Raw genomic sequence first — 25917 nt, forward strand, 5'->3', positions numbered from 1 at the left:
TACTTGCCTGAACCCGATCGTTTCAGCAACGAGAACGAGCACAGCAGCTCCAGCCGCTGTCTTGGGTCCTCATTGGATAGATTGATAGCAGCAGGAGCCATTGGCTCCCACTGCTGTCATTCATATCCAATGAAGCGGGAGCCAGGGGGGCGGGGCCGATTCCTGCTGTCTGTGTCAATGGACGCGGCTCTCCATGGGGACACTCGAGAAGAGGCGGAGCCAGGAGCACCCCTGGGGGACCCCAGAAGAGGACGATCATGGCCATTCTGTGCAAAACCCCTGCACAGAGGAGGCAAGTATGACATGTTTGTTTTTTTTTTTTTTTTAAACAAACCTTTACAACCCCTTTAAGCCCCATACACATAAGCCGATTATTGGATGGTATGTACAGAAACCGGTTTGACAGAAGCCAGCTGAATGTCCAGCTTCTGTTGAAGGGGCATGACCAAAAAAGGTCTACCAATCGGCACTTAATCAGCGCTTTTAGCCAGGGCCGTCCCCCTGTCAGAGCACAATAGTTCAGTGGGAAGATCTCTGTACTAACATTGCGTTGTTAGTACAGGATCTCCTCCAAATCTCTTCAGTGTTTTTTTTTTTTGTTTAGCCCCCTGGGTTGACTGGAAAAAAACTGATAGAGTGTACAAGGCTTTAGGGTCATACACTACATCACTTCCTCCAATAACAGTTTAGCAGAGTTCACCTTTAACTGAATAGACATTTTGGAAAAGGCATATGTACATTAATCTAGTTAATAATAATATTTTTTTTATTTTCATTTTGGAAAACAATTAAAGAGGAAGTAAAGTCTTCCTGTTTAATTGTACCTACAGGTAAGCCTATAATAAGGCTTACCAGTAAGTACTGTATATATCTCCTAAACTTGCACCATATAGGACAAATTTACTAAATATGCTGCCACCCACTTCATCGGTGCATGCACACTGAAGGAACGGACAATCGTGCCGTTTCTCTTAGGGCCCTGTGTCGTGACCGGCGGCACCCACGTGCATGCGTGGGAGTGAAATCATCGCGGCTCCGGCCAATCACAGTGCTGGAGCCCACGAACCCGGAAGAAACTCCAGGAAAAATGTCAGGCGTGCAGCAGCTTCGTTCTAAGGTAAGTATTTCATAATGAGCTAGTATGCGATGCATACTAGCTCATTATGCCTTTACAGGTTTTTTTTGTTGTTGTTTTTTACTTTTTTAGGGTTTACAACCTCTTTAATGTTATATAAATATTTATATTTTGAAAAAAAATAATACCTTAATCTGCCAAAAAAATCAATATCAGTGAGTAGCAACAATGCAGCACGTTTCTGGCGAGTCTGTGGGTGTGCATATTAAACAACATTTGCCCTTGATGTATTAATTTTGAAAAGTTATGCAATTTATGGGTAGAGAGCACTGAGGAAGACTTACAACTTCATGTAGCTTTCTGCAAGTTTTAACTATGAAGTGCTATTTTTACACATGTGACTACTCGACAATGGCATTGGCAACATGAATAGCAAAAGTATATTCTACATGTTTCAATTGTGCGTACAAAGTATTATATATCTTCCTATGATTCTGGTTCTACAGCATATAGACAACCTGACTTTGCTCATAAAAATCCCTAATATATGGCTTAGCGGGCATTCAACTTAGATAATATATGTATAGTTTAGGAACAGCAACAACGCCACCATTAATAAAAGGCTATAAAAGGCATTACACTGCTATTTTCCATCAGTCTTACTGTATGTGGATCCGCACTTATAAACCTGTATTCTAAAAATAGCAAGGAGGCACTGAAATGTTTTTAAATAAATGAAGCACGTTTAAATGAAATTATATGGAGAATAGATAGGTAGAAAAATACATACATACAAATATACATACATACATACATACTAAATTGTAATTGAAATAGTTTCACAAATCTGTCCACCCTTTAAATTCATTTGAATTCCCATATCACCTTATGCTTTGCTGTAAAATATATTAACAATGTTAGCCCAGTTGCAGTAGAATACACTGTTTTTGTTAAAGCATATCTATGTTCAAACATTAAAATTAATGTATTTATTTCCACATTGTATTTTAATTATTTCTAACCAATTCATATTAATCTGAATGACCTTAAAGTTTGTAAATGTACTTTGTGAAGATCCGCACACATTGACTTCCTTTAATCTCTATGACACTTATTCACAATGCCCTGTGTGTAGGCACTGCTGTGTCACATTTCACAGAGTCTGCCTTCTGGACTACAGAGGTGCTGAGAGGAGGAGTTTCAGGAGGCGGAGTCAGTACAGGAATCACAGTTGCAGGCAGCAAGATACCATGGCATATGTAGTCCTTAGAAACTGACAGTAAACAGCTGAGGGGGACCTGCAAAGGAAATCCAGGAAGTCATGGAAAGAGATGGCCATCAGACAGGCAGCACTCGCACTATAAAAGGAGATTTTTATATATTAGGTATATATTACATTGCCAAAAATAGCTACTGGTTGTATTGTTATTACAATGCTTTTATTATAAAATAAAGGTGTATGCTGTGACCATAGAATTCTTTTAACCTTGTCAGTTAAAGTGGGACTTTACCCATAACAACTTGATAAAAAAATAATGTTCTTTAGCAAGGAACATACAGTACATTCCACGTTTACTAATTACGCTACCAAAATTAGTTTATGCTGTAAATTGCTTCCAGCATTGTATTTTCTTCCTGGAGGCCGAAGCCCAGAGCCCATGAACAACAGTAAATCTTTAAGCTGTCAGCAGATCATCCTCTACAAATTTGACACCATGCCTAAAAATAGAGAGCAACTGAGCATGTGCAGAGCGGGGTGAGACAGCGTATTACTGAATTTTAAACAATATAGGCACTTATTTTTAATGCTTTACCTGCAAAAGGGGCCAGCCTGAAGTGATTTAGCAGAACTTCATTTTCTGACTAAAGTTTCACTATAAACACTGATTGAAGCTTAACTTAACACAAAAATAAACATTTACCAGGCAGTACAGTGGCTAAATGGTTAGCACTTCTTCTTAGCAGCACTAGGGTCATCGGTTAGAATCCTAACCACGGCACTACCTGTATGGAGTTTGCATGCTGTGCCTGTGTGGGTTTCCACCGGGTACTCCAGTTTCCTCCCAAAAGCCAAAGACACGCTGGTAGGTTAATTGGCTCCTGTCTAAATTGTCCCCATTAGCTGTATGTATGAATGTGAGTTAGGGTCCTTAGATTGTAATCCCCTTGAGGGCAGGCTCTGATATGAATGTATAATACATATGTAAAGTAGGGATGAGCCGAACACCCTCCTGTTTGGATTTGGCAAGAACGCCTTTTATGTAACCGGGTGGCCCCGCCCCCCTCTGACGCCACAGGCAAGCCACGGGGAAGTTCCCGTGGTGTTAGAGGGGGCGGGGTCATCCATGTACGTCACTGGGTGGCCCCGCCCTCAGCTACATAAGAACTGTGACAAGCAAAGAAGCGTCACACGGCGGGAGTCTCCCATTGAGGCGGATCGTCGCGGTCGAGAAGAATTGAATGGACATTGTGGGACATTTTTATTTTTTTAATAAAAGACTTGTCCCCAAGGTGTGTCTTTTTGTTTTTAACATTTTGACACTTTTTTGTGAAATGGTAGGGGTACATTTGTACCCTGCTACTTTTTCACACGGGGGGAGGCCGGATATGGGGGTCCCCTTGTTAAAGAGGGCTTCCAGATTTCGATAAGCCCCCCGCCCGCAGAGCACCGGGCAAGGGTTGTGGGGATGAGGCCCTTGTCCCCATCAACATGGGGACAAGGTGCTTTGGGGGCTACCCCAAAACACCCTTCCCATGTTGAGGGCGTGTGGCCTGGTACAGTTCAGGAGGGGGGGGCGCTCTCTTGTCCCCCCTTCTTTTCCTGCGGCTTGCCAGGTTGCGTGCTCGGATAAGGGTCTGGTATGGATTTTGGGGGGGACCCCTACGCCATTTTTTTAAAATTTGGAGCAGGGTTCCCCTTAATTTCCATATCAGACCCGAAGGGCCTGGTATGGATTTTAGGGGGACCCCCACGCAATTTTTTTTTTACATTTTGGTTCGGGGTTCCCCTTAATATTCATACCAGACCAAAGGGCCTGGTAATGAACTGGGGGGGATCCCATGGTCTTTTTTTCAATGAGTTTTATCATTATTGCCGAGACCCGACAATTCATTACAGCCGCGATCAGTTTAAATGAAACAGGGAGAGATAAAGAAATCCTTGGAAACAAGGTAAGCAAAGAGAAAAATATATATTAATTGCCCAATGCAGTTATTATGGTCAGTTCAGAAGTGGATGATTTGTGGATAAAGAAGTGGGTGGAACTCCACTTTAACTAGAATCTAGGATGGAAAAGGACCTGGGGGTGCTAGTAGATGATAGGCTCAGCAATGGCATGCAATGCCAAGCTGCTGCTAACAAAGCAAACAGAATATTGGCATGCATTAAAAAGGGGATTAATTCCAGAGATAAAACGATAATTCTCCCGCTCTACAAGACTCTGGTTCGACCGCACCTGGAGTATGCTGTCCAGTTCTGGGCACCAGTCCTCAGGAAGGATGTACTGGAAATGGAACGAGTACAAAGAAGGGCCACAAAGCTAATAAAGGGTCTGAACGTATTCTCTCTGGAGAAGAGATGCTTGAGAGGGGATATGATTTCAATTTATAAATACCGTACTGGTGACCTCACAATAGGGATAAAACTTTTTCGCGGAAGGGAGTTTAACAAGATTCGTGGCCACTCATTAAAATTAGAAGAAAAGAGGTTTAACCTTAAACTACGTAGAGGGTTCTTTACTGTAAGAGTGGCAAGGATGTGGAATTCCCTTCCACAGGTCTCAGCGGGGGGCATTGATAGTTTCAAGAAATGATTAGATAAGCACCTGAACGACCACAACATACAGGGATATACAATGTAATACTGACATATAATCACACACATAGGTTGGATTTGATGAACTTGTGTCTTTTTTTCAACCTCACCTACTATGTAACTATGTAACTTAACATGCCTAAACGTGTTTGAAAAATGCGGCCATTTTTTTTAGCATCTTTTTTCCCTTTTTTATACATACTAAGGCCTCATGCACTCTGCATGAGGCCTTAGTATGTGTTTGTAGATTGCCCTTACTATATATTTCCAAGGTACTGTACCTTTGTTGTAATTTTTATAATATGGGTGAAGTTCCTCATTACTACTTATCAAACCAATGGCTGATGCTATGTAATGGCTTTCATACATAGGACATTATCTTCACCAATTTCTGTCTATACACCTCTAGACATAAGCACACACACACACGGGTGAGCTATGCATGCATGTTTATGGAAACATCTCTGGGTGGTTGAACCCTGTCTGTGCATCTGACCACCCTCTGATGTCAATGGTCAGCCTAGCTTTGTAATCACAGCCTAGCTCCTGTGGACAGATGACTGAGCAGGGAAATCCAAATCACCACTCCAGACATTTTTAAAGAAGAGACATTTGCCCTGTTGAAGAGGTTCACAGGGCAGAGAGGGATTAAACTTGTACTTTATCATCCCATTCTACACCTGCTCTCTAAATAGGGCTTTCACTAAACTACATGTACCCAGCAGTTAGAAGACATTCTCATGGAGAGACTTTTCTATTCTTGTTTTAAATAGGTTTGTTTCATTGTGTCACCACTAGACTTATGAATAATATTAGGTTGGCAGTATTCTAGATCTCTGAATATAATTATTGTTATTAGAAGTATAACAATGTATTTTTAAAATTCCATTAGGCACTGATTACAGTATAGGGGAATAATACAATACATGACTTGAAACTAATTAAGAGGGAGACAGTCTTTGAAGGAACTTATTCGAATCCACCACACTATACTGTACCTTATTATATACAGGATTCATTACTTATTTTATTTAGGGTGAGTTATTAAAACAACACAACACCTTTAGAAGAATTCAAATTTGTAAATGAATTAACTTTCTATGCCAGTCCTGACAATTGGCTCAAATAACTGATTGTTTTCTAATTTAAAGTGGAGGGCCACCCTGAAAAAAAAAAAATACACCAAAAATCCTAAAAAAAATAAAAAAAAAAAATTTGAAAAAAAAAAATTTAAACTTACCTAAACCCTTGTTGCTAGGCAGTCTTCCTAATCTGCCTCTTCCTTTTCCGCGGCATCTTCTGCTCCTCGGTGAGCAGCCCCATTGTCTTCTGGGAACTGTGTGTGTTCCCAGAACACCACGGGGCTATTCACAGAGCACCGCGCCGCTCACGCTTGCTCAGTAGGAAACTGGCAGTGAAGCTGCAAGGCTCCACTGCCTGTTTCCCTTACCTAGGATGGCGGTGCCGGGACCCGAGAGCCGAGGGACGGGTCGGCCTTGGGCGGCCGACATCGCAGGCACCCAGGACAGGTAAGTACTTATTTAAAGTCAGCAGCTACAGTGTTTGTAGCTGCTGACTTTTATTTTATTTTTTCTACGGCCAGAATCCCGCTTTAAAAAAAGCAAATTCGTCCTCAAACAGATGGATTAATTCGACTTTACAGGATCTTATCTTTATAAAAAAAAAAAATGCTTTATATCCACTTGAGCTCCGGAAGATTTTAACACCGACATGACCAGACCATTTTTTTGCTATTCGGGGCTGCTCTACTTTAACTGGTGATTGCGTGGACATGCAATGCTGTACGCAAACAAAATTTATATCATTTTTTCCCCACAAAGCAAGCTTTCTTTTGATGGTATTTGAACATCATTGAGTTTTTTTTTTTTTTTTTTTTTTGCGCTATGAACAAACAAAGAGCATAAATTTTGAAAAAACACATTTTTTTTACTTTCTTTTATAAAACATGTCCAATTAAAAAAAGATGTAAAAATCAAATTTCTTCATACATTTAGGCCAAAATATATTCTGCTACATGTCTTTGGTAAAAAATCCCAACAAATGTATATTTATTTGGTTTGTGTAAAGGTTATAGCGTCTATAAACTATTCGATATATACTGAATTATTATAATTTTTTATTCTAGTAATGGCGAAGATCAGCGACTTATAGCGAGACAGCCTGCAATCTGACACTAACCGACACTTTGTGGGAACTAGCTATTGGACACTGACATCTTCAGTGACACTAATACAGTGATCAGTGCTAATTATATACACTGACACTGTACTAATGACACTGGCAGGGAAGGGGTTAACATCTGGGGCAATCAAAGGGTTAAATGTGCACCTAACAATGTTTACTGCTTCGCAGGGAAACAAAAGCGGAACTATCAGAAGAGAGCTTTGTGTTGTTTATATACCCAAAGCTCTCTCCTGTCATTTGCTCTGATGATCAGCGGGTCCTGGCCATAAATCATTGGCCAGAACCCGCTGATCGACATGTGCTGGAGCCAAAGACAGCACAGCCGGGCAGGGGGAGGGGGCGGGGGGGGGCATGTGCACACGCCCCCTACCCGGAAATACAGAATCAGGTATATATGTGATTCTGTGCAGCCGTCCTCCACTGTGGCAGTAGAACTACAGTGTGTGGTTGGCAAGTGGATAAGTGTGTTTTCCATTTCAGTAGTGACACACATAATCTTCAAGTGTTACTAAACCCACAACAGTAAGATCAGTCGGTATATGCAGTATAGCATGCTTGTTATACTCACTGTGGAACCTAAGGGGTTAATCCTCTGCATTGTGTAAAAAGGCTGTTTGATCCTATCTTCTCTGATCCTTTCCTTCTTCCACTGTCCCCAATCCATCTCCTGATAGAACAGAGCCTCTACACATGCTCAGCTTGGTGTGTATTGCTAGCAAGTTTTTTTTGTCTTGGGTGAATGCATGTGATCAGCACAGGGCCAATCAGCACTGTCCAGATAGAGGGTCAGGAGTCCTGCAGCCTCATAGGACAGTCAGAGTAGAATGAAAACTCCTTCTACAAGCTTTAACCAGACACTGATAGAAGTCACAAGACTGCTATATACAGTGCTGATGAGAAAAGGTATTTAGCAGTTTATATTTACTAAAATAATTGCATTTCCATGTTCTGTGTACTGTGGGAGACCAGATATAGTAATTGCAGGGTCCTGGGTTTAGTAACACTTTCAACACAATTGTGTGCAATTCTGATAAAATAATAAAGTGTATGTAAACTCCATCAATACTTTTCTCTTATTTGGTCTGTTAACTATATTATTGAAAGCTTTTTATTATATATGTTCAACAAGTGCAAATAAAAACAGCTGTTCCTCCAGCCAGAAATTTTGTGAGCGGATAATTACCTATACTTTTTGCCTCTGCACTGTTATCTGGTCCCTGCTATTGTTCCCTGCTATCTGTGTGGACTATAAAACACCTTAGCTTGGAAGAAAGGGAGGTGTTATGTAGTCCTAATTCACTCTCTGTCCTAGGTTGGGGTTCCTTCAGAGGTTGCTATGGGTTCCTAGAGAAGAGAGCATTGGCAGGTTGATCTCCTACCTACAATATCCACCAATGTAAGGGATCACTACAAATTTTACTGCCTGTGTTTCTTTTCTGTACATTATTATTATTGTATTATTCTTTTTTGTTCCCATTCTTAATTATTGTATTTCAAATGGTTGTAAAGGTTTTATTTTACCTTTCTTTAAAATAACAAACTTGTCATACTCACGTGCTCTGTGCAATGGTTTTGCACAAAGCAGTCCAGATCTGCCTCTTCTAGGGTCCCCCGTTGGCGCTCTTTGCCCTCCCTCCTGCCCAGTGCTCAGGAGCTCTGCATGTCCATTCACAGACAGAGCCGTTGCTCAGTCCTGCCCCCTCTCTCTCCTCATCGGCTCACTGGCTGTGATTGACTGTGTTGTGCTGCCTCAGCCAATGAAAAGTAAGTGTCTCGGAGAGCTGAGGATCTTGTACACATTGATGGATCACGATGGGGCTCATGTAAGTATTAGGAGGGGCTGGGGGGGCTACTGCACAGAAAAGATTTTTTTATACAATGCATGAAGGTAAAAAACCATGAGCCTTTAGAACCACTTTAAGGTAAAAAAACGTTTAGGTGCAGAAAACCCCCCCCCCCCCCACCACCCTTTTTTATTTTTTGAAAAGCCAGTGGCATGTGAAACACACCCAAAAACTCCACCCGGGGCCAAAAAAAGTGCACACACATAAAGAGTGAAACACAGAACGTTCAACGGGTGTACTATGGTCCTCCCTAGGAAGGACCTTACCCTGATCCCCCAGGGCGTTAGGCTCCAGGCGAGGACTTAGGTACTCACTATGGCCTGTCTGGACGAAACCAGATAGAGCCAGTTCTCTGCTGAAACAGACCCACCCAAGTACTTGGTGGGGCTCCTCCGAAGGGAGACCCCATGAGAGAGGGCGAACCAAGCCAGAAAGCCATGTTCTACCCCCTCCCAAGACTTTCAGGGTAGGCCCGAGGACCCACACCCTACCAGTCACAGTGACAAAACGTGTACACATAACAAAAAAGTGAAAACACAGGGTAAATAAAAAAACGAAAGTGGGGAGAAGGAAGTAGAGGAAGTGAAAGTGGCCATTGTGCAATACAATGGCTGGCCCTTTGACCAGGAATCAAAAATTCCTCTTGTCCTAGCCAAAAGGCTCAGCCCTAGAGGCAGGTGCGAAAAAAGTGTGTAAAGCCTCGTACCCACGATCGGATTGTTGGCCAACAAAACTGTGGACTTATGTCCAAAGGGCGTTGGCCCAAACTTGTCTTGCATACACACGGCCACAAAATTGTTGACCAACAATTACGAATGTAGTGACGTACTACGTGGTTTTTCAGCTCTTTAGCGCCACCCTTTGGGCTTCTTCTGCTAATTTCGTGTTAGTAGAAGTTTGGTGAGTGTTGATTCGTGCTTTTCATTTTGCACTTTTCATTTCGCACTTTTCATTTCACACTTTTCAGTTCGCACTTTTCAGTTCGCGCTTTTAATTTCGTACTTTTCAGTTCACGCTTTTTAGTTTGTTTCTGAATGGCAGTTCGTCAACCAGACATGTTACGGAATCGGAGGAGATAACGTGTTATTTATTTTTGGCCTTGGAGTTATTGCTTTGACATTTGTTTTTGGTTGAAGAATGATTTGATTTGGTATATTTTCTATATTTTTAGATGTATAGAATGCACTTTTTGGTTAAGTTCTATTGGCAGATAGCATGTCTAATTTTATTTGTTTTCTTTTTTTAATGCACAATAAAAAAAATGTGGAGAATAGTACTTGGCTATGTGTTTTACTTCAAATGACAGTTTGGGAGTAGGCAGTTACATTTTAAAAAATACAATGTAAAATTAACAAGGGACACCAACATAGTTGTATCTTTGATCTTAAAAACTACAGGATAATGGTGTTGTGGTAACTTGCCCAAATAAAAAAAAAAAAAAAAGCATAATAATATTATTCTTGATATCACTAGAAAAAAAAAGCCTTTGAAAATTTGTTTGCAATAACTCCATCAGTATCACCAGCAAAGCATATTCATTAATATCCCAAGAAGGAGAGAATGTGCGCTGCATTTCTAGATTTCATAATTTGCCACGTCACGAATGTGAATTCTCCATTACAAACGCTAGTTTACGAGACGACCGCTTCTGGCTCGTCCTTGCTTCCGAGCATGCGTGTTTGTACTTTTGTCCGACAGACTTGTGTGCACACGCTCGGAAAATCCGACAACACACATCTGTCCGCGGAAAAATTGAAAACCTGTGATCCAACAGTCCGACAACAATTGTCCGATGGAGCATACACACGGTCTGACTTACCGACAACAGCCTGTCAAACATTTCCCGTCGGAAAGTCCAATCGCGTGTACGGGGCTTAAGTGTAGTGACCTTGGTGCCAACAAAACTCACAGTGACAATGGTGCCAACAAAACTCACAGTGCCCCTCTACACAGTGAGAACTATGGCACCCCTGGACTGCCACTCCAGGGGCACATAAACCATGTGCCTTTCTCTAACCCTGACCCACAGCCAGGCCAGTGCAGCCCCCACCCCTACCAGGAAGGCCTGGAGCTCTGAGAGCTTAGGGAGAGCCCTGGACAAATAGGGCTCAACCGCCACTCCCATTGCTCCTACCTAATTACATTCGGAAAATACTAACCGCCCCCCTGGTGGGAAAAGGGGGCCAGTGTTCTTTCCCGACGGGAGCAAGGACCGCACCAATCTATGCTAGAAGGCCAGGGATCCAACCCTTCGCCCAGACCTAGTGGTTCTCTGTCCATATCAGGAAGCAACCCTTCCAGCTTTCTCTAAAGGAGGCCTAGTAACGTCCCTCCGTTCGTTGAGCATTACGGTTTCGGTCCTCTCTGATACTAACCGTCCAGATTACCATTACGCAAAGTGGATTTGCATAGCCACCGCCACCCCTAATCCACTGCTGTGGATCAGGTATGATAAGCACAGCGCCATCACTTGGCAACTGATAAGAACAGATACTACACTTGATCTTAGCCAAATCCCGATAGCCTCAGCTGTATGGGGACTCTCTCTACCCATTAGCTGAGACAATAACAGCCAGTGAGCCAATGAGAAGAGAGCAGGGGGGGTTGTGGGGCTGAGTGTGTCTTATGCATGCATAGAGCAGTGGCTCAGTAGCAAGCACGCAGTGGTGCCCCCAGGGCAAACAGCTTTCTCTGGGGGGCACTGCTTGAGGGGGAGGAGCCAGGTGGGCCAACAGAGGACCCAAAAAGAAGAGGATTGGAGCTGCTCTGTGCAAAACCTGTACAGAGCAGGTAAGTACAAAATGTTTGTTATTTTATTTATTTTTATTTTTTTAAACGAAGATTTAATATCACTTTAAGTTTCTACAACCTACTGATCATGCTAATGTTTAATGGGATTTATAGGTCTAGTCATTTTAGTGGGGGTTCCCTGAGACCTGAAAACTATTTGAAGGGTTTTGCCATCATAAAAAGGTTGAGTAAGGCTATCTTAAACCAACAAGCTGCAATATTATCAATTTTTGTTCTTAGGTTCAGGTATGACTTGTGCTACTTCATGGGATACTTAGAACAATAGATATACAGTATATACTCACTGGCCACTTTATCAGGTACATCTTGCTAGTACTTAGATGGACCCCCTTTTGCCTTCAGAACGGCCTTAATTCTTTGTGGCATAGATTCAACAAGGTGTTGGAAACATTCCTCAGAGATTTTGGTCCATTTTGACATAAAAGCATCACACAGTTGCTGCAGATTTGGCGGTTGCACATCCATGATGTGAATCTCCCGTTCCACCACATCCCAAAGGTGCCCTATTGGATTGAGATCTGGTGACTGTGGAGGCCATTGGAGTACAGTGAACTCATTGTCATGTTCAAGAAACCAGTTTGCAAGATGATTTGAGCTTTGTGACATGGTGTATTATACTGCTGGAAATAGCCCTCAGAAGATGTGTACACCCTAGTCACAAAGGGATAGACATGGTCAGCAACAGTACTCAGGTAGGCCTTGTCATTTAAATGATGCTCAATTGGTACTAAGGCGTGAAAGTGTGGCAGGAAAATATCCCCCACACCATTACACCACCTAAACCGTTGATACAAGGCAGGATGGATCCATGCTTTCATGTTGTTTACGCTAAATTTTGACCCTACCATCTGAATGCTGCAGCTCAAATCGAGACTCATCAGACCAGGAAATGTTTTTCCAGTCTTCTATTGTCCAATTTTAGTGAGCCTGAGGTGTGACACCCGGGGTGGTATTCTGCTGCTGTAGCTCATCTGCTTCAAGGTTCGACGTGTTGTGCATTCAGAGATGGTATTCTGTGTACCTTGATTGTAACAAGTGGTTGTTTGAGTTACTGTTGCCTTTCTATCATCTCAAACCAGTCTGCCCATTCTCCTTTGACCTTTGACATCAATATGGCCTTTTCCTCCATACAACTGCCGCTCATTGGATATTTTCTCTTTTTAGGACAATTCTCTATAAAACCTAGAGATGGTTGTGAATGAAAATCCCAGAAGATCAGCAGTTTTTGAAATATTTAGACCGGCCCTTCTGGCACCAACAGCCATGTCATGCTCAAAGTCATTTAAATCCCTTTCTTCCACATTCTGATGCTCGGATTGCTGATTAGCAATTTGTGTTACCAAGCAATTGAACAGGGGTACCTAATAAAGTGGCCAGTGAGCGTATATATATATATATATATATATATATATATATATATATATATATATATATATATATATATATATAACCAAAAGTATTGGGACACCTGCCTTTACACACACATGAACTTTACTGGCATCCCAGTCTTAGTCCATAGGGTTCAATATTGAGTTGGCCCACTCTTTGCAGCTATAACAACTTCAACTCTTCTGGGAAAGCTGTCCACAAGGTTTAGGAGTGTGTCTATGGAAGGGGTCTCAAACTGGCAGCTCTCCAGCTGTTGCAAAACTACAAGTCCCATGAGGCATTGCAAGGCTGACAGTTACAAGCATGACTCTCACAGGCAGAGGCATAATGGCACTTGTAGTTTTGCAACAGCTGGAGGGCCGCCAGTTTGAGAATCCTGGTCTATGAGAATGTTTGACCATTCTTCCAGAAGCGTATTTGTGAGATCAGGCACTGTTGTGGACCAGAAGGCCTGGCTCACAGTCTCTGCTTCAATTCATCCAGAAGGTGTTCTATTGGGTTGAGGTCAGGACTCTGTGCAGGCCAGTCAAGTTCCCCCACCCCAAACTTGCTCACCCATGTATTTATGAACCTTGCATTGTGCACTGGTCCAAATCATTTGGTGGAGGGGGGATTATGATGTGGGGTTGTTTTTCAGGGGTTGGGCTTGGACCCTTAGCTCCAGTGAAGGGAACTTTTAAAGCGGAGTTCCACCCTAAAGTGGAACTTCCGCTCATTGGATTTCTCCCCCCCTCCGGTGCCTCAATTGGCACCTTTCAGGGGGGAGTGGGGTGCAGATACTTGTATAATACAGGTATCTGCACCCACTTCCGGGTATAGCTAGCCGCAGCTAGCCGCAAATGCCCACCCACTCCCATTGTGTTCTGGGAAATACACAGTTCCCACAACACAACGGGGACCAGTGTAGACGTGCAGCGCGACTCGCGCATGCGCAGTAGGGAACCGGGCAGTGAAGCCGCAACGATTCACTTCCTGATTCCCTGACCGAGGATGGCGGTGGGGGCAGCTGAGAGACCAGCGATCGATCGGCTTTGGCTGCCGACATCGTTGGACCCTGGGACAGGTAAGTGTCCATTTATTAAAAGTCAGCAGCTGCAGTATTTGTAGCTGCTGGCTTTTAATATTTAAGTGGACCTCCTCTTTAAGGCATCAGCATACCAAGACATTTTGGACAATTTCATGCTCCCAACTTTGTGGGAACAGTTTGGGAATGGCCCCTTCCTGTATCCAACATGACTGCGCACTGCACAAAGCAAGGTCCATATAGACAAGGATGAACGAGTTTGGTGTGGAGGACCATGACTGGCCTGCACAGAGTCCTGACCTCAACCCAGTAGAACACCTTTGGGATGAATTAGAGCGTAGACTGCGAGACAGGCCTTCTCGTCCAACATCAGTGTGTAACCTCACAAATGCGCTTCTGAAAGAATGGTCAAACATTCCCATAGACACACTCCTAAACCTTGTGGACAGCCTTCCCAGAAGAGTTTAAGCTGTTATAGCTGCAAAGGGTGGGCCAACTCAATATTGAACCCTATGGACTAAAGCTGGCCATACATTAAACAATTGTCTTGTTCATTTTCCTTTAGATTTACCTTCAACTATGTAGTTCAAGTGCCTGCCTGACTGCAAACAAAGTGAAAGTGTTTAGATTGGACCTCCTATTATATGGTTTTGATAAATCTAAAGGAAAATTGTACAAGAAAATTGTATAATGTATGGCCAGCCTAAGACTGGGATGCCAGACAGGTGTCCAAATACTTTTGGTAATATAGTGTGTGTATATATATATATATATATATATATATATTAGGCATGTGAGCTTGCACTATGATTTGCTTAGTTGGGTGTATTTAGGTAATGTACAGCTGCCCCCCATCTCTTGGCACACATTTGGGTGAGAGTGTTGGTGTGGGCTGGCTCCATGTCACCATGAGATGATCTCTTACCAGGGTAGTGAGTGGCTTTTCAGCTAACTGGCTGCCTGGACTTTACAAACCGCTGATAAAGAACCTTAACGTTTCATCAACGTTGTTAGGACTACAGGAAAGAATGTCTCAGATAATAACTCCCACTTCAAAGATTTCCCAGCTCAATAGAAGACGGACCATCCTTTTAATTCACCCGCATGAACTGCCACTAAAGGGAGTGAACTGTTTGGATTTTTTTTTTTTTTTTCCGTCGTGTTTATTTTTCTCCCATTCAGAAAGGTACTTGGATAAAATAAACAAGACACTGACTTGCATGTTGCCGTTATTGTCGGGTCTAGCTGATCAGTGCAGTAGGGATAGGGTTAAATGAGCCAGGTGGACTCCTGGCATCCTGAGAACACCATCAGCCTGGCTGTCTGTGGGCACCACCAGTGTAATAGTCCTCCTCCCTATAGTCTATATACTACATGACTGTCCCACCCACCCAATTAGGTATTTGCTCGTTCTATAATGTTGTTTGTTTTATATAGCCTTGTTTGCACAAATGAAGGGGGGGGGGATTCACTAAAGCAAAAGGGGGGGGGGGGCTTTTTTTTTTTTTTTTACATTGCTTTCGTTTTGTAGAGTGATCCTATTATGCAAATAGATCTATAATAAAAAAAAAAAAACTATAAATAGGTAGATGGATAGATATTTATAAAATGATAGATACTTGTAGGCATGATAATACATATAGTGGTATGTATGGCTAAAGGATGATTCGTAGTATTAAGCTAGCAGGAAGGCAAAGGTCAGACCAAATGTATCTTAATAGACTGTGTCTTAAATGGAGTGTGCCTCCTTTGATGGCAGCTTGCTATTGCTCCTCTCATTACCATAGAGACCCTAACGTGCCATGCTGATGCACCATAAAACTCACACTTTCAACCCCAAAACCAGACCCCTTTGAACAACCCGAACTTGATTAGGCTTTTCTTCCATTCTTCTCCCTTAAAAACCATTTCCTTGCCTTTTGAAACTTGGCCATCAAATCAAAATGAATTCTCTGATCACTGAAGAAAGCCCCCAACAAAAGTTTCCTGACGCCTCAATTCAGGAGGCCCCCTTTTCTTCCCAACATTCTTCTCCATTTTTTATTATGATCTGGGACAAGTGCCCATTCGCGTGTTTTTTGTTTACTGGAAATTAAATGAAAATGATTTAGCTGGAGTCAAACAAAAAATATATACGTGTACACACAAGAGAAAAGACTCCTTTATACGTAAATATTATGTCCTGGATGAATAGAATGGAGAGACTCCAGACTTGAGCCTTTCAAGAATTAAGTATGACTTGCCTATTGCCATAGAAATCCTAACTTACCATGAAGATTCACCGTTCAGAAGAATACTTCTTTGTAGAGGGAGAGGCTTTGATGTCTAAAGCATAATATTCAAGCTTTCAGCTGTGACTGTCTAGATTACCTTGAGAGCAACAGGGCAGACATCTGTAACAAGGAAATGAAAAATTAAAGGTGATTAGCCTATAGAAGCAAACAGTTTGAGAAATTCACACCCCAAAGACAAGAATGGGAAGCAGATCTTATCTCTCATATGCAAAGTGCTGTGCAGATGCTCAGCACACATTTTTTTTTTCCATTCGTGGCAAGCAAAGCCAAGGCACCATTTGGAGAAGAGGAAAGGTGGAGATTGGAAGACCTGCCTGCTAGATTGGGCCAGCTAGACCAGATGATTTTTTTACTTCTACACATGATGGACCATCACTTTATAGAACATAAAATCAGATTCTATACTTTATAGATTACTGCTGCGCTTTTAACAACCAACCCAAAATAAAACACACCATGTAGAGAAATATATGGGTCAAACATCTCAGGGGTTGGCAAATAGACTGTGCACTTTGCAAGTGCAGTTTCGCTCATTTTTCTAAATGTCAATGTGGAAAAGCTTCACTTTGTAAACCCAATCAGGGGCAAGGAAAAAAAATAAAATAAAAAAATTGCATGCCTATGATAAGGTGATGGAAATCAACAGAGCCTCACTACATTTACTAAGCTCTGGGGGAAAAAAATGAGTGCAAATGCACTAGCAAAGTGCACAGTCTATATGACTATTGTAAATCAACCCCATAGCAATTCAAAAACCTGGGCTTTGCAGCTAATCGAGCTTGGGGATTTTAATTTTATTTCCCTCTAGATTCAGAAGAATCAGCAGTTTAGAAGGTCAGTGGAACCATTACTCATTAAAGACTAATTTAAAATAAATAAGTAAATAAAAAAAACAGTTAATGTGTATTTTTTTCTGCTCACAAAGATTTCCAATTGAAGGGTGGTGCATGTTTCCCTTTAGCCTCACTCACAATAACATGGTTGTTAACATAGAAGAAGTACAAATAAGCTACATTGGGGATCGGGTATGTTATTAGAGTATATGAAGCTCTAGGTTCTGTATGGGTTGCAGTACTTTTGAATAAAGGATTGGGAATAATGACCCTTCAATATGGACACCATGGCATTAAAGAGACCTCAGCACTGACGTTATCACAAATCCATGATTTCTGGAGCTGAGATATACTTTCCCTTAGGAATTCTCCAGGAAAGGAGAACATTCAGCCTTTTTATTGTCATTTATTTACCCCCTCCTGCTAGATGTATAGCTGTATATTAACAGTTGAGACTAGGTTCTCTTTACACTTCAGTGCATACTATATGACAGTTTGACTAATCAGAAAGCACTAATAATATATCCCACCGCAGTTCATACCACAGTTTAGGAGAAAGCACTCAACGTATACCACAGTGCATAATTTAGCACAGTGTGACTTTAATAGTAAGCAGTTATAGTATACCTCGTATACCACAGTGCATGGTATACAACAGTTTGACTTAGAAAAAAGCACTAATAGTATACTACATAATATACCACAGTGCATAGTATACCACAGTTTGAGAACGCACTAATAGTATACCACGGTGCACAGTATAGCACAGTATAGCAAAGTCTGACTGAAAAAAACAATAGTGTACCATATAGTATACTTTAGTGCATCGTATGCCAGTTTGACTATAAGAGAAAGCACCAAAAGTATACCACATAGTATACCACAGTGCATAGTGTGCCACAGTTTTACTTTAGTATACCACATAGCACACCACTACAGTATAGTACATCGTATATACCACAGTGCACAGTACACCACAGTTTGCCTTAAAATCAAGCATCGATCATATAAAACATTGTATACCACGATGCACTTAGTTTGGATTAAGAGAAAGCACCAACAGTGTACCCCAAAGTATACCACAGTTTGCCTTAAAAAAAACACCAATAATATACCACATAGTATACCACAGTTTGCCTTAAGAGAAAGCACCAATAGAATAGCACATCGTACTATACCACGATGCATAGTATACTTTATTTTGGCTTAAGAGAAAGCACTAATAGTATAGTATATCCCACAGCATACCACAGTTTGCCTTAAAAGAAAGCACCAATAATATACTACATAATATACCACAGTGCATCTCATGCCACAGTGCATAGTATAACACATAGTATACCACATAGACCACAGTGCATGGTATACCACAGTTTGCATTAAGAGAAAGCACCAATGGTATACCACATAGTAACAGTGCATAGTATAGCACATACATAGTATACCATATATACCACAATGCATAGTATACCACAGTGCATAGTATACCACAGTTTGCCTTTAAAAAAAGCACAAATAATATACTACATAGTATACCACAATGAATAGCATACCACAGTTTGACTATAAGAGAAAGCACTAATAGTATAGCACACAGTATACCACAGTGCATAATATAGCACATAGTATACCACTTATACCAAACTGCATAGTATACCTCAGTTTGGCTTAAGATAAAGCACTGATAGTATACCCCATAGTATACCACGGTGCATAGTATACCACCGTTTGCCTTAAAAGAAAGCACCAATAATATACCACATAGTATGCCACAGTTAATAGTATACCACAGTGCATGGTATACAACAGTGCATAGTATACCACAGTGCATGGTATACCACAGTGCATAGTATACCACAGTGCATAGTATACCACAGTGCATGGTATACCACAATGCATAGTAAACACAGTGCATGGTATACCACAGTGCATGGTATACCACAGTGCATAGTATACCACAGTGTAAGCACCAATATTATACCACATCATATACCACAGTGCATAGTATACCACAAGGCATAGTATAGCACAGGGTACAGTATAGCACAATATCTAGTATACCAGAGTGTGAGCCCCAATAATATACCACATAGTATATCACAGTGCATAGTATAGCACAGTGTATAGTATAGCACAGTATCTAGTATACCAGAGTGTGAGCCCCAATAATATACCACATATTATACCACAGTGCATTGTATACCACAGTGCATAGTATAGCACAGTGTATAGTATAGCACAGTATATAGAATACCAGAGTGTGAGCCCCAATAATATACCACATAGTAAACCACAAGGCATAGTATAGCACAGTGTACAGTATAGCACAGTATCTAGTATACCAGAGTGTGAGCCCCAATAATATACCACATAGTATACCACAGTGCATAATATAGCACATAGTATACCACTTATACCAAACTGCATAGTATACCTCAGTTTGGCTTAAGATAAAGCACTGATAGTATACCCCATAGTATACCACGGTGCATAGTATACCACCGTTTGCCTTAAAAGAAAGCACCAATAATATACCACATAGTATGCCACAGTTAATAGTATACCACAGTGCATGGTATACAACAGTGCATAGTATACCACAGTGCATGGTATACCACAGTGCATAGTATACCACAGTGCATAGTATACCACAGTGCATGGTATACCACAATGCATAGTAAACACAGTGCATGGTATACCACAGTGCATGGTATACCACAGTGCATAGTATACCACAGTGTAAGCACCAATATTATACCACATCATATACCACAGTGCATAGTATACCACAAGGCATAGTATAGCACAGGGTACAGTATAGCACAATATCTAGTATACCAGAGTGTGAGCCCCAATAATATACCACATAGTATATCACAGTGCATAGTATAGCACAGTGTACAGTATAGCACAGTATCTAGTATACCAGAGTGTGAGCCCCAATAATATACCACATATTATACCACAGTGCATTGTATACCACAGTGCATAGTATAGCACAGTGTATAGTATAGCACAGTATATAGAATACCAGAGTGTGAGCCCCAATAATATACCACATAGTATACCACAAGGCATAGTATAGCACAGTGTACAGTATAGCACAGTATCTAGTATACCAGAGTGTGAGCCCCAATAATATACCACATAGTATACCACAGTGCATAGTATAGCACAGCGTATAGTATAGCACAGTATCTAGAATACCAGAGTGTGAGCCCCAATAATATACCACATATTATACCACAGTGCATAGTATACCACAGTCTGACTTAAGAGAAAGCAGCAATTCAGATTTCCTTGGTACAAAAAATGTTTATTTTACAGTACATGGAATATGTTCTTGTAAGTCGCCCCTATTTTGAAAACCCAGCAAGACGTCACAAACATGTCTGATACTCTGTCTGTACAATACCGATTTTTGCACATCACTGTGAACATTTTTTATAATAAAATAATTACACCTTCTATACAACAGTCCATGCGGCCAGGTTTGGTCCCTTTTCCATTCAAAAAAAAAAAAAAAAAAAAAAAAGAAATATATACACCAGCCTGGAGCCATCTGATCGCTCTGTATATACATTTGACTGACCATGACAACTAATAAAATACTTTTGTTGTTCTTTTTATACAAAGCAGTAACAAAAGAATGACAAGTTTAGAAAAGCACTAGCACTGCAGCTAACAAAGATCTGAGAACACCGTGGGAGGGACCATGGCAGACACCAGTGGGCAGAGGTTGGGAACCCTCAATAATTAAATGACGTTGGCTCATTGATAAGGTTGATCCTGAAGGGTGATCAGTAATCAAACAGGGCAGTAAATTCTCAATAGTGTGCTTTCTGATTAAACACAGGATGGGTAGAATTTTATTTGTCCACTTCCAAGAGACACTCACACACATATATAGCTTTGAATTTGTGTTCACGTCCCACGTGCATTGATGCTAGCCACCAGTCCCATTCATTAGCCCACTCCCTACTCCATAACAGGCACATACAAGGGCGATCTCTCCAGTCATTAGAAAACAGGATTTCTCATTACCCCAAGCAAACTGCACTGGGATGAGAGGAGTTCTAGTAATTCGGCCTAGAGTCACAGTTGTTGTAGGAAGCCTTTCGATGCTCAGGTGAAGGAGTGTGGCTAGGGGGGGTAGGGATGCCACTTGCCCCTGAGCCTTGGCACACATACCATTCACTCAGATTGGCCTGGGAGGAGGAGGACAGGCGATCAGTGTGAGAAGAGGTGGCTGCAGGGTCTTGTCCTGAATCAGAAGAAGGGGACACAAGGGAAGGGATGGAGGATTCATAGCCTGAGCTGGGAGGTGGAGATTTGCAGTGGACTTTCATATGTTTCCTCAAAGAGCTGGGATGTGTGTACGATTTGTCGCAGCCTCTCACTTTACAGTTATACGGTTTGTCGCTGGTGTGGACGTGGGAATGTTTCTTTCTGTCGCTGCTATTGGCAAAGCGTCTGTCGCAGCCTTCAAACTCGCACTTAAAGGGTTTTTCCCCTAAAAAAACAAAAACAAAGCACAGCACGTAAGAATTTCAAGAATCTCAATCATCTTACAACAGCCATAGAAACAATCATCATCTTACTCTTCCTTTATTCATCATCAATTTCCTAGGTCGCTACATTGTTCAGACACTTTTAGTCAATCTTCAGAAAAAAAAGATATGCTGATGCAATTGTATTGTATACATACACACACACAGATAACGGTTATATTCGTCCATTGCCTCGTATTTCATTAGAAGTATGACGCAATTAGCAGATATGATATGATATCAGCATGTACTACCAACAATTGTGATTATAACAGACACTACATACTTCAATGAGCACAAGATCATTATAATGCCAGAAGAAGACCCTCAGCACAAGACAAGAGCTGTTGCTAATAGCAATCAGGTTGCATTTTATATGAAAATGAAATCTGCCTTCTGGTCAGTCTATAGAACCAAATCCAGCCGTGTGCCTCTTTTTTTCTCCTCCGGATTTAGTAAATATTACCCAGTTATTCTTTCCAAATGACTTTCTGCTCAGAGACAAGACATGCACATTGGCTTAAAAAAAAAACAAAAACATTGCTTCTACAGGAGTTTTGTGTTTTGTCTGTAGAAGCAGCTGAATCCTGACACTGGGCTTAAAAAATGCCAGTTCCTTTGGCAAAAGCAAAACAAAACGCTCATATAGAGCGTTTTTTATACAAAGGTGCTCCATGCACACTGGGCTTAAAAACTGCCAGTTCCATTGACGAAAAAAAAAAAGGACTTAACAAAATGCCAGTTGCTTGGCCCCATGCACACTGGGCTTAAAAAAAATGCCAGTTGTGGCTCCATGCACACTGGGCTCAAAAAAAATCTCTGTCCCTCTTACAGTAAAAAAACGCTCATAGGCTCCATTTTTGTTCTGCCTGTAGAAGCAGCTCAATGTTATCCTAGGGGTTATTTACTAAAGGCAAATCCACTTTGCACTACAAGTGCACTGAAAGTACACTTGGAAATGCAGTCTGTAAATCTGGGGTGTAGTTCTGAAGTGAGGGGAAGCTCTGCTGATTTTATCATCCAATCATGTGCAAGCTAAAATGCTGATTTTTATTTTCCTTGCATTTCCTCCTGGGATCTACAGTGACTGCACTTGCAGTGCACTTGTAGTGCAAAGTGGATTTGCCTTTTGTAAATAACCCCCTATGTGTCCATTCACATTACCACAATTACAGGCATATTTTGAGCTCAATGTTTAGAGGCAGAAAAAAAAACCCCTTCTGGTTTGCGTTTCTGATTGGAGCTTACTGGCAGAAAAAAACTTAAAACTCTCCTAAACTTTGTACAAAAATGCTCCATATTAGCGTTTTTTACTGCCAAGAAAACAGAGCATTTCTGTACAGAGATGAGTTTAGGAGAGTTTGTATTTTCTCTATCAGAAAAGCAAACCAGAAGGTTTTTTTTTTTGTTTTTTTCCTGCCTCTAAAAAAAGTTGAGTTTAAAATATGCCTGTAATCGAATGTGCATGGACACATAGGATAACATTGAGCTGCTTCTATAGGCAGCACACAAAACTTTTTTTTATAAATAGCGATTTTAACCAGTGTGCATAGGTGAAAAAAAAAAACCTTCTGGTTTGCCTTTTTGATTGAAGCAACTCTACAAAAAAACGCTCTATGATGTGGCTCCATGCACACTGGGCTTAAAAAAATGCCAATTTCCTTTGCAGAAAAAAACGGGCTTGTTCATGTACAGATCAGGAAACTTTAGCATTCTTTTCTGCCAGAAAGCTCCAACCAGGTTATACAAACGCTGAGCGTTTTTCTCTCTGCCAATGGAACCGACGTTTTTAAATCCAGTGTGGATGGAGAAGATCAGTGTTTCCTGCTCCATGCTTTGAATATTTCTTGAGCAAGTTGTAGTGTGGTGGTCATACAGGTGGACTGCACTGTATAGTGTAAAGAGACAGTATACAGCAACTACACACAATGCAGCTTTCACCAGTTTAGTTGTCTTTCTGGGGAGGTGACACATCCTGCACATCACTGCTTTCTTCGCCATTTGCTTCCACATGGGAAAGCGTTTTCTAAAACCACTCCTGAAAGCTGATCATTGCGACGTTCTAAATTTGTAATAAATGATCAAAACCACCTTTATTTATACTAAAATATTTAATACATACAATAAACCGAAAAGTCTTGAAAGCCTTATGAACCAGTCAGAAATCATTGCTCAGTGTCTCTGGCTGAGTGGTTAGTTACCAAAGGTTATTTATCATCATTGCTCCTAGAATCACTTTTTATTAGATGTACTTGTGCTGTAGTCTCAGAGGGAAGGCACATAACCGTATTACGAATGCAGGGGTCACTAGCTCCGCAGAAAATCGTATCTAAACCTTCTCTGGTGTTACACATGGGACGGATTTACTATAGGCCCACTGAATACAGGAGACATTTATAATGTCTCCTATCCACACTGCCTGATTGAAGGGGAAACCAGGATCTCTAGCTGGCCAACCTTTAGGACTCTATGGACACTATCTGGAATATTTACAGACAGTTTCAGCATAAGTAGAAGGAAAAGTTCTGATCTGGATAGAATCCACTTGGGGTCCCCAAACTGTATTTTGTCATATACTTCCAACAGGACCCACAGAGACTTATCTAAATGCTTTAGGGATTATTATGTATGCAAAGAGTGCTAGCAAAAAGATGCCTTATTGTCCATAACCACCAATCACAAAGCTTGTAGAACTGTCATTTCTGCACTGGCAGTTGGAAGCTGACTGGTTGCTATAAGCAACAATAAAAATCAGTTGATGAGAACCATTGACTAAAGACAGAATCTCCCTATAGGGTTTACTCCCTTCAATATTACAATTAGATTAAGGTATCGTGTTATTTTTATATTTTTTTCCCTAAATTTGATTGTATATCTGAAGCCAGAAGAGACTTTTGACTAAGCTGAAATAGGCTCAATTCTCTAAACTACAGCATAATGATAAGATCTTTATTGTAGCCACGTGACTGTAATTTTAGGATCTCATTGGACGTAGCCTACAACTGTCACTGTGAAAATAAGCATCCTTATCCTAGTGCTTTGTGAATGGAGTCTATTCTCTGCTACAACACACGTGGCCTGCTTGGCTTGTTTGTGTGCTAGGCCTGGCTTTTCCATGTATTTATTTTGCTGTGTCTGGCAATGTGTAATAACTCCTAGCTTCCCCTATGATTCAGAGTGTACATTTTGAGCTGCAGCCATTTCCCACACACACAGCCCTGGTGTAGTGACATCCCCATCCCTACACACAATAATGCTCCAAGCTCCAGTCTACACACCCTGGCAGGCTAAATGCTGAGCTGATCTCCATCTGCTCTGCTTAAATACCAGTCAAGCATATCATAAAATGATATCCCGGCTCTAACTTGAGAATCTCATGGGAAAATCATCCACGTTAATGTGTGAGATTGTGAAGAGTATTTTAATATCTCGCCACAACAGTGTCTGCCCATAAATACCCCATCCCATTCAGCACTGCTGTCTGTGCTGGTGACATTCCACTTACCAGCAGTAAATACTAAGCTCCCCTTGTCAGCATGCTTTATTATTCAATAGAGCTATTAAATGATAACTAATGCTGAGGGAGAGAAGATTGCAAGACAAATAAGAAAACAGGAAACACTTGGCAGCTACAAATAAGCGATCAGGGACTGGGATCTACTAAAAGGCAAAAAGTTTTGAGAGAGTAAAAACAAGCAAATAAGTTCAAAGGAAAACATTCCTTCAACTTCACTCAGAGGGATTCATCGCTATGTCAGAGAAAGAAATAACTTGTAATTAATGTTCAGAGATGTGATCATACATATATGTACACAGTCATAGTTTGTAATAGCTTTATGGAGATGTGATTATATATATATATATATATATATATATATATATATATATATATATATATATGTATTTCAATATCTTTTTATAGTGATATGATCATACCTAAATGTACATAATCATATATTGTAATACCTTCATAGAGGTATGGTCATATATAAATATACATATATAATTATATAATATTAATATATATATATATATATATATATATATATATATATATATATATATATATATATATATA

At 40.9% G+C, this 25917-nt stretch overlaps 1 protein-coding gene across 1 annotated transcript in view; it reads right to left on the reverse strand.

Moving 5' to 3' along the window:
* Positions 1–20590: 20590 nt before the first annotated feature.
* LOC141139602 (zinc finger protein ZIC 4-like) overlaps positions 20591–25917 on the reverse strand; it is a 9482-nt gene continuing 4155 nt past the window's right edge. Inside the window, exon 2 of the mRNA XM_073625898.1 lies at positions 20591–21802. Within this exon, the coding sequence (XP_073481999.1) occupies positions 21366–21802 (437 nt within the window). The 3' untranslated portion in view covers positions 20591–21365. The remainder of the gene's footprint in view (positions 21803–25917) is intronic.

This window comes from Aquarana catesbeiana, linkage group LG04 (assembly GCF_042186555.1).
Source record: "Aquarana catesbeiana isolate 2022-GZ linkage group LG04, ASM4218655v1, whole genome shotgun sequence".
NCBI lineage: Eukaryota > Metazoa > Chordata > Amphibia > Anura > Ranidae > Aquarana > Aquarana catesbeiana.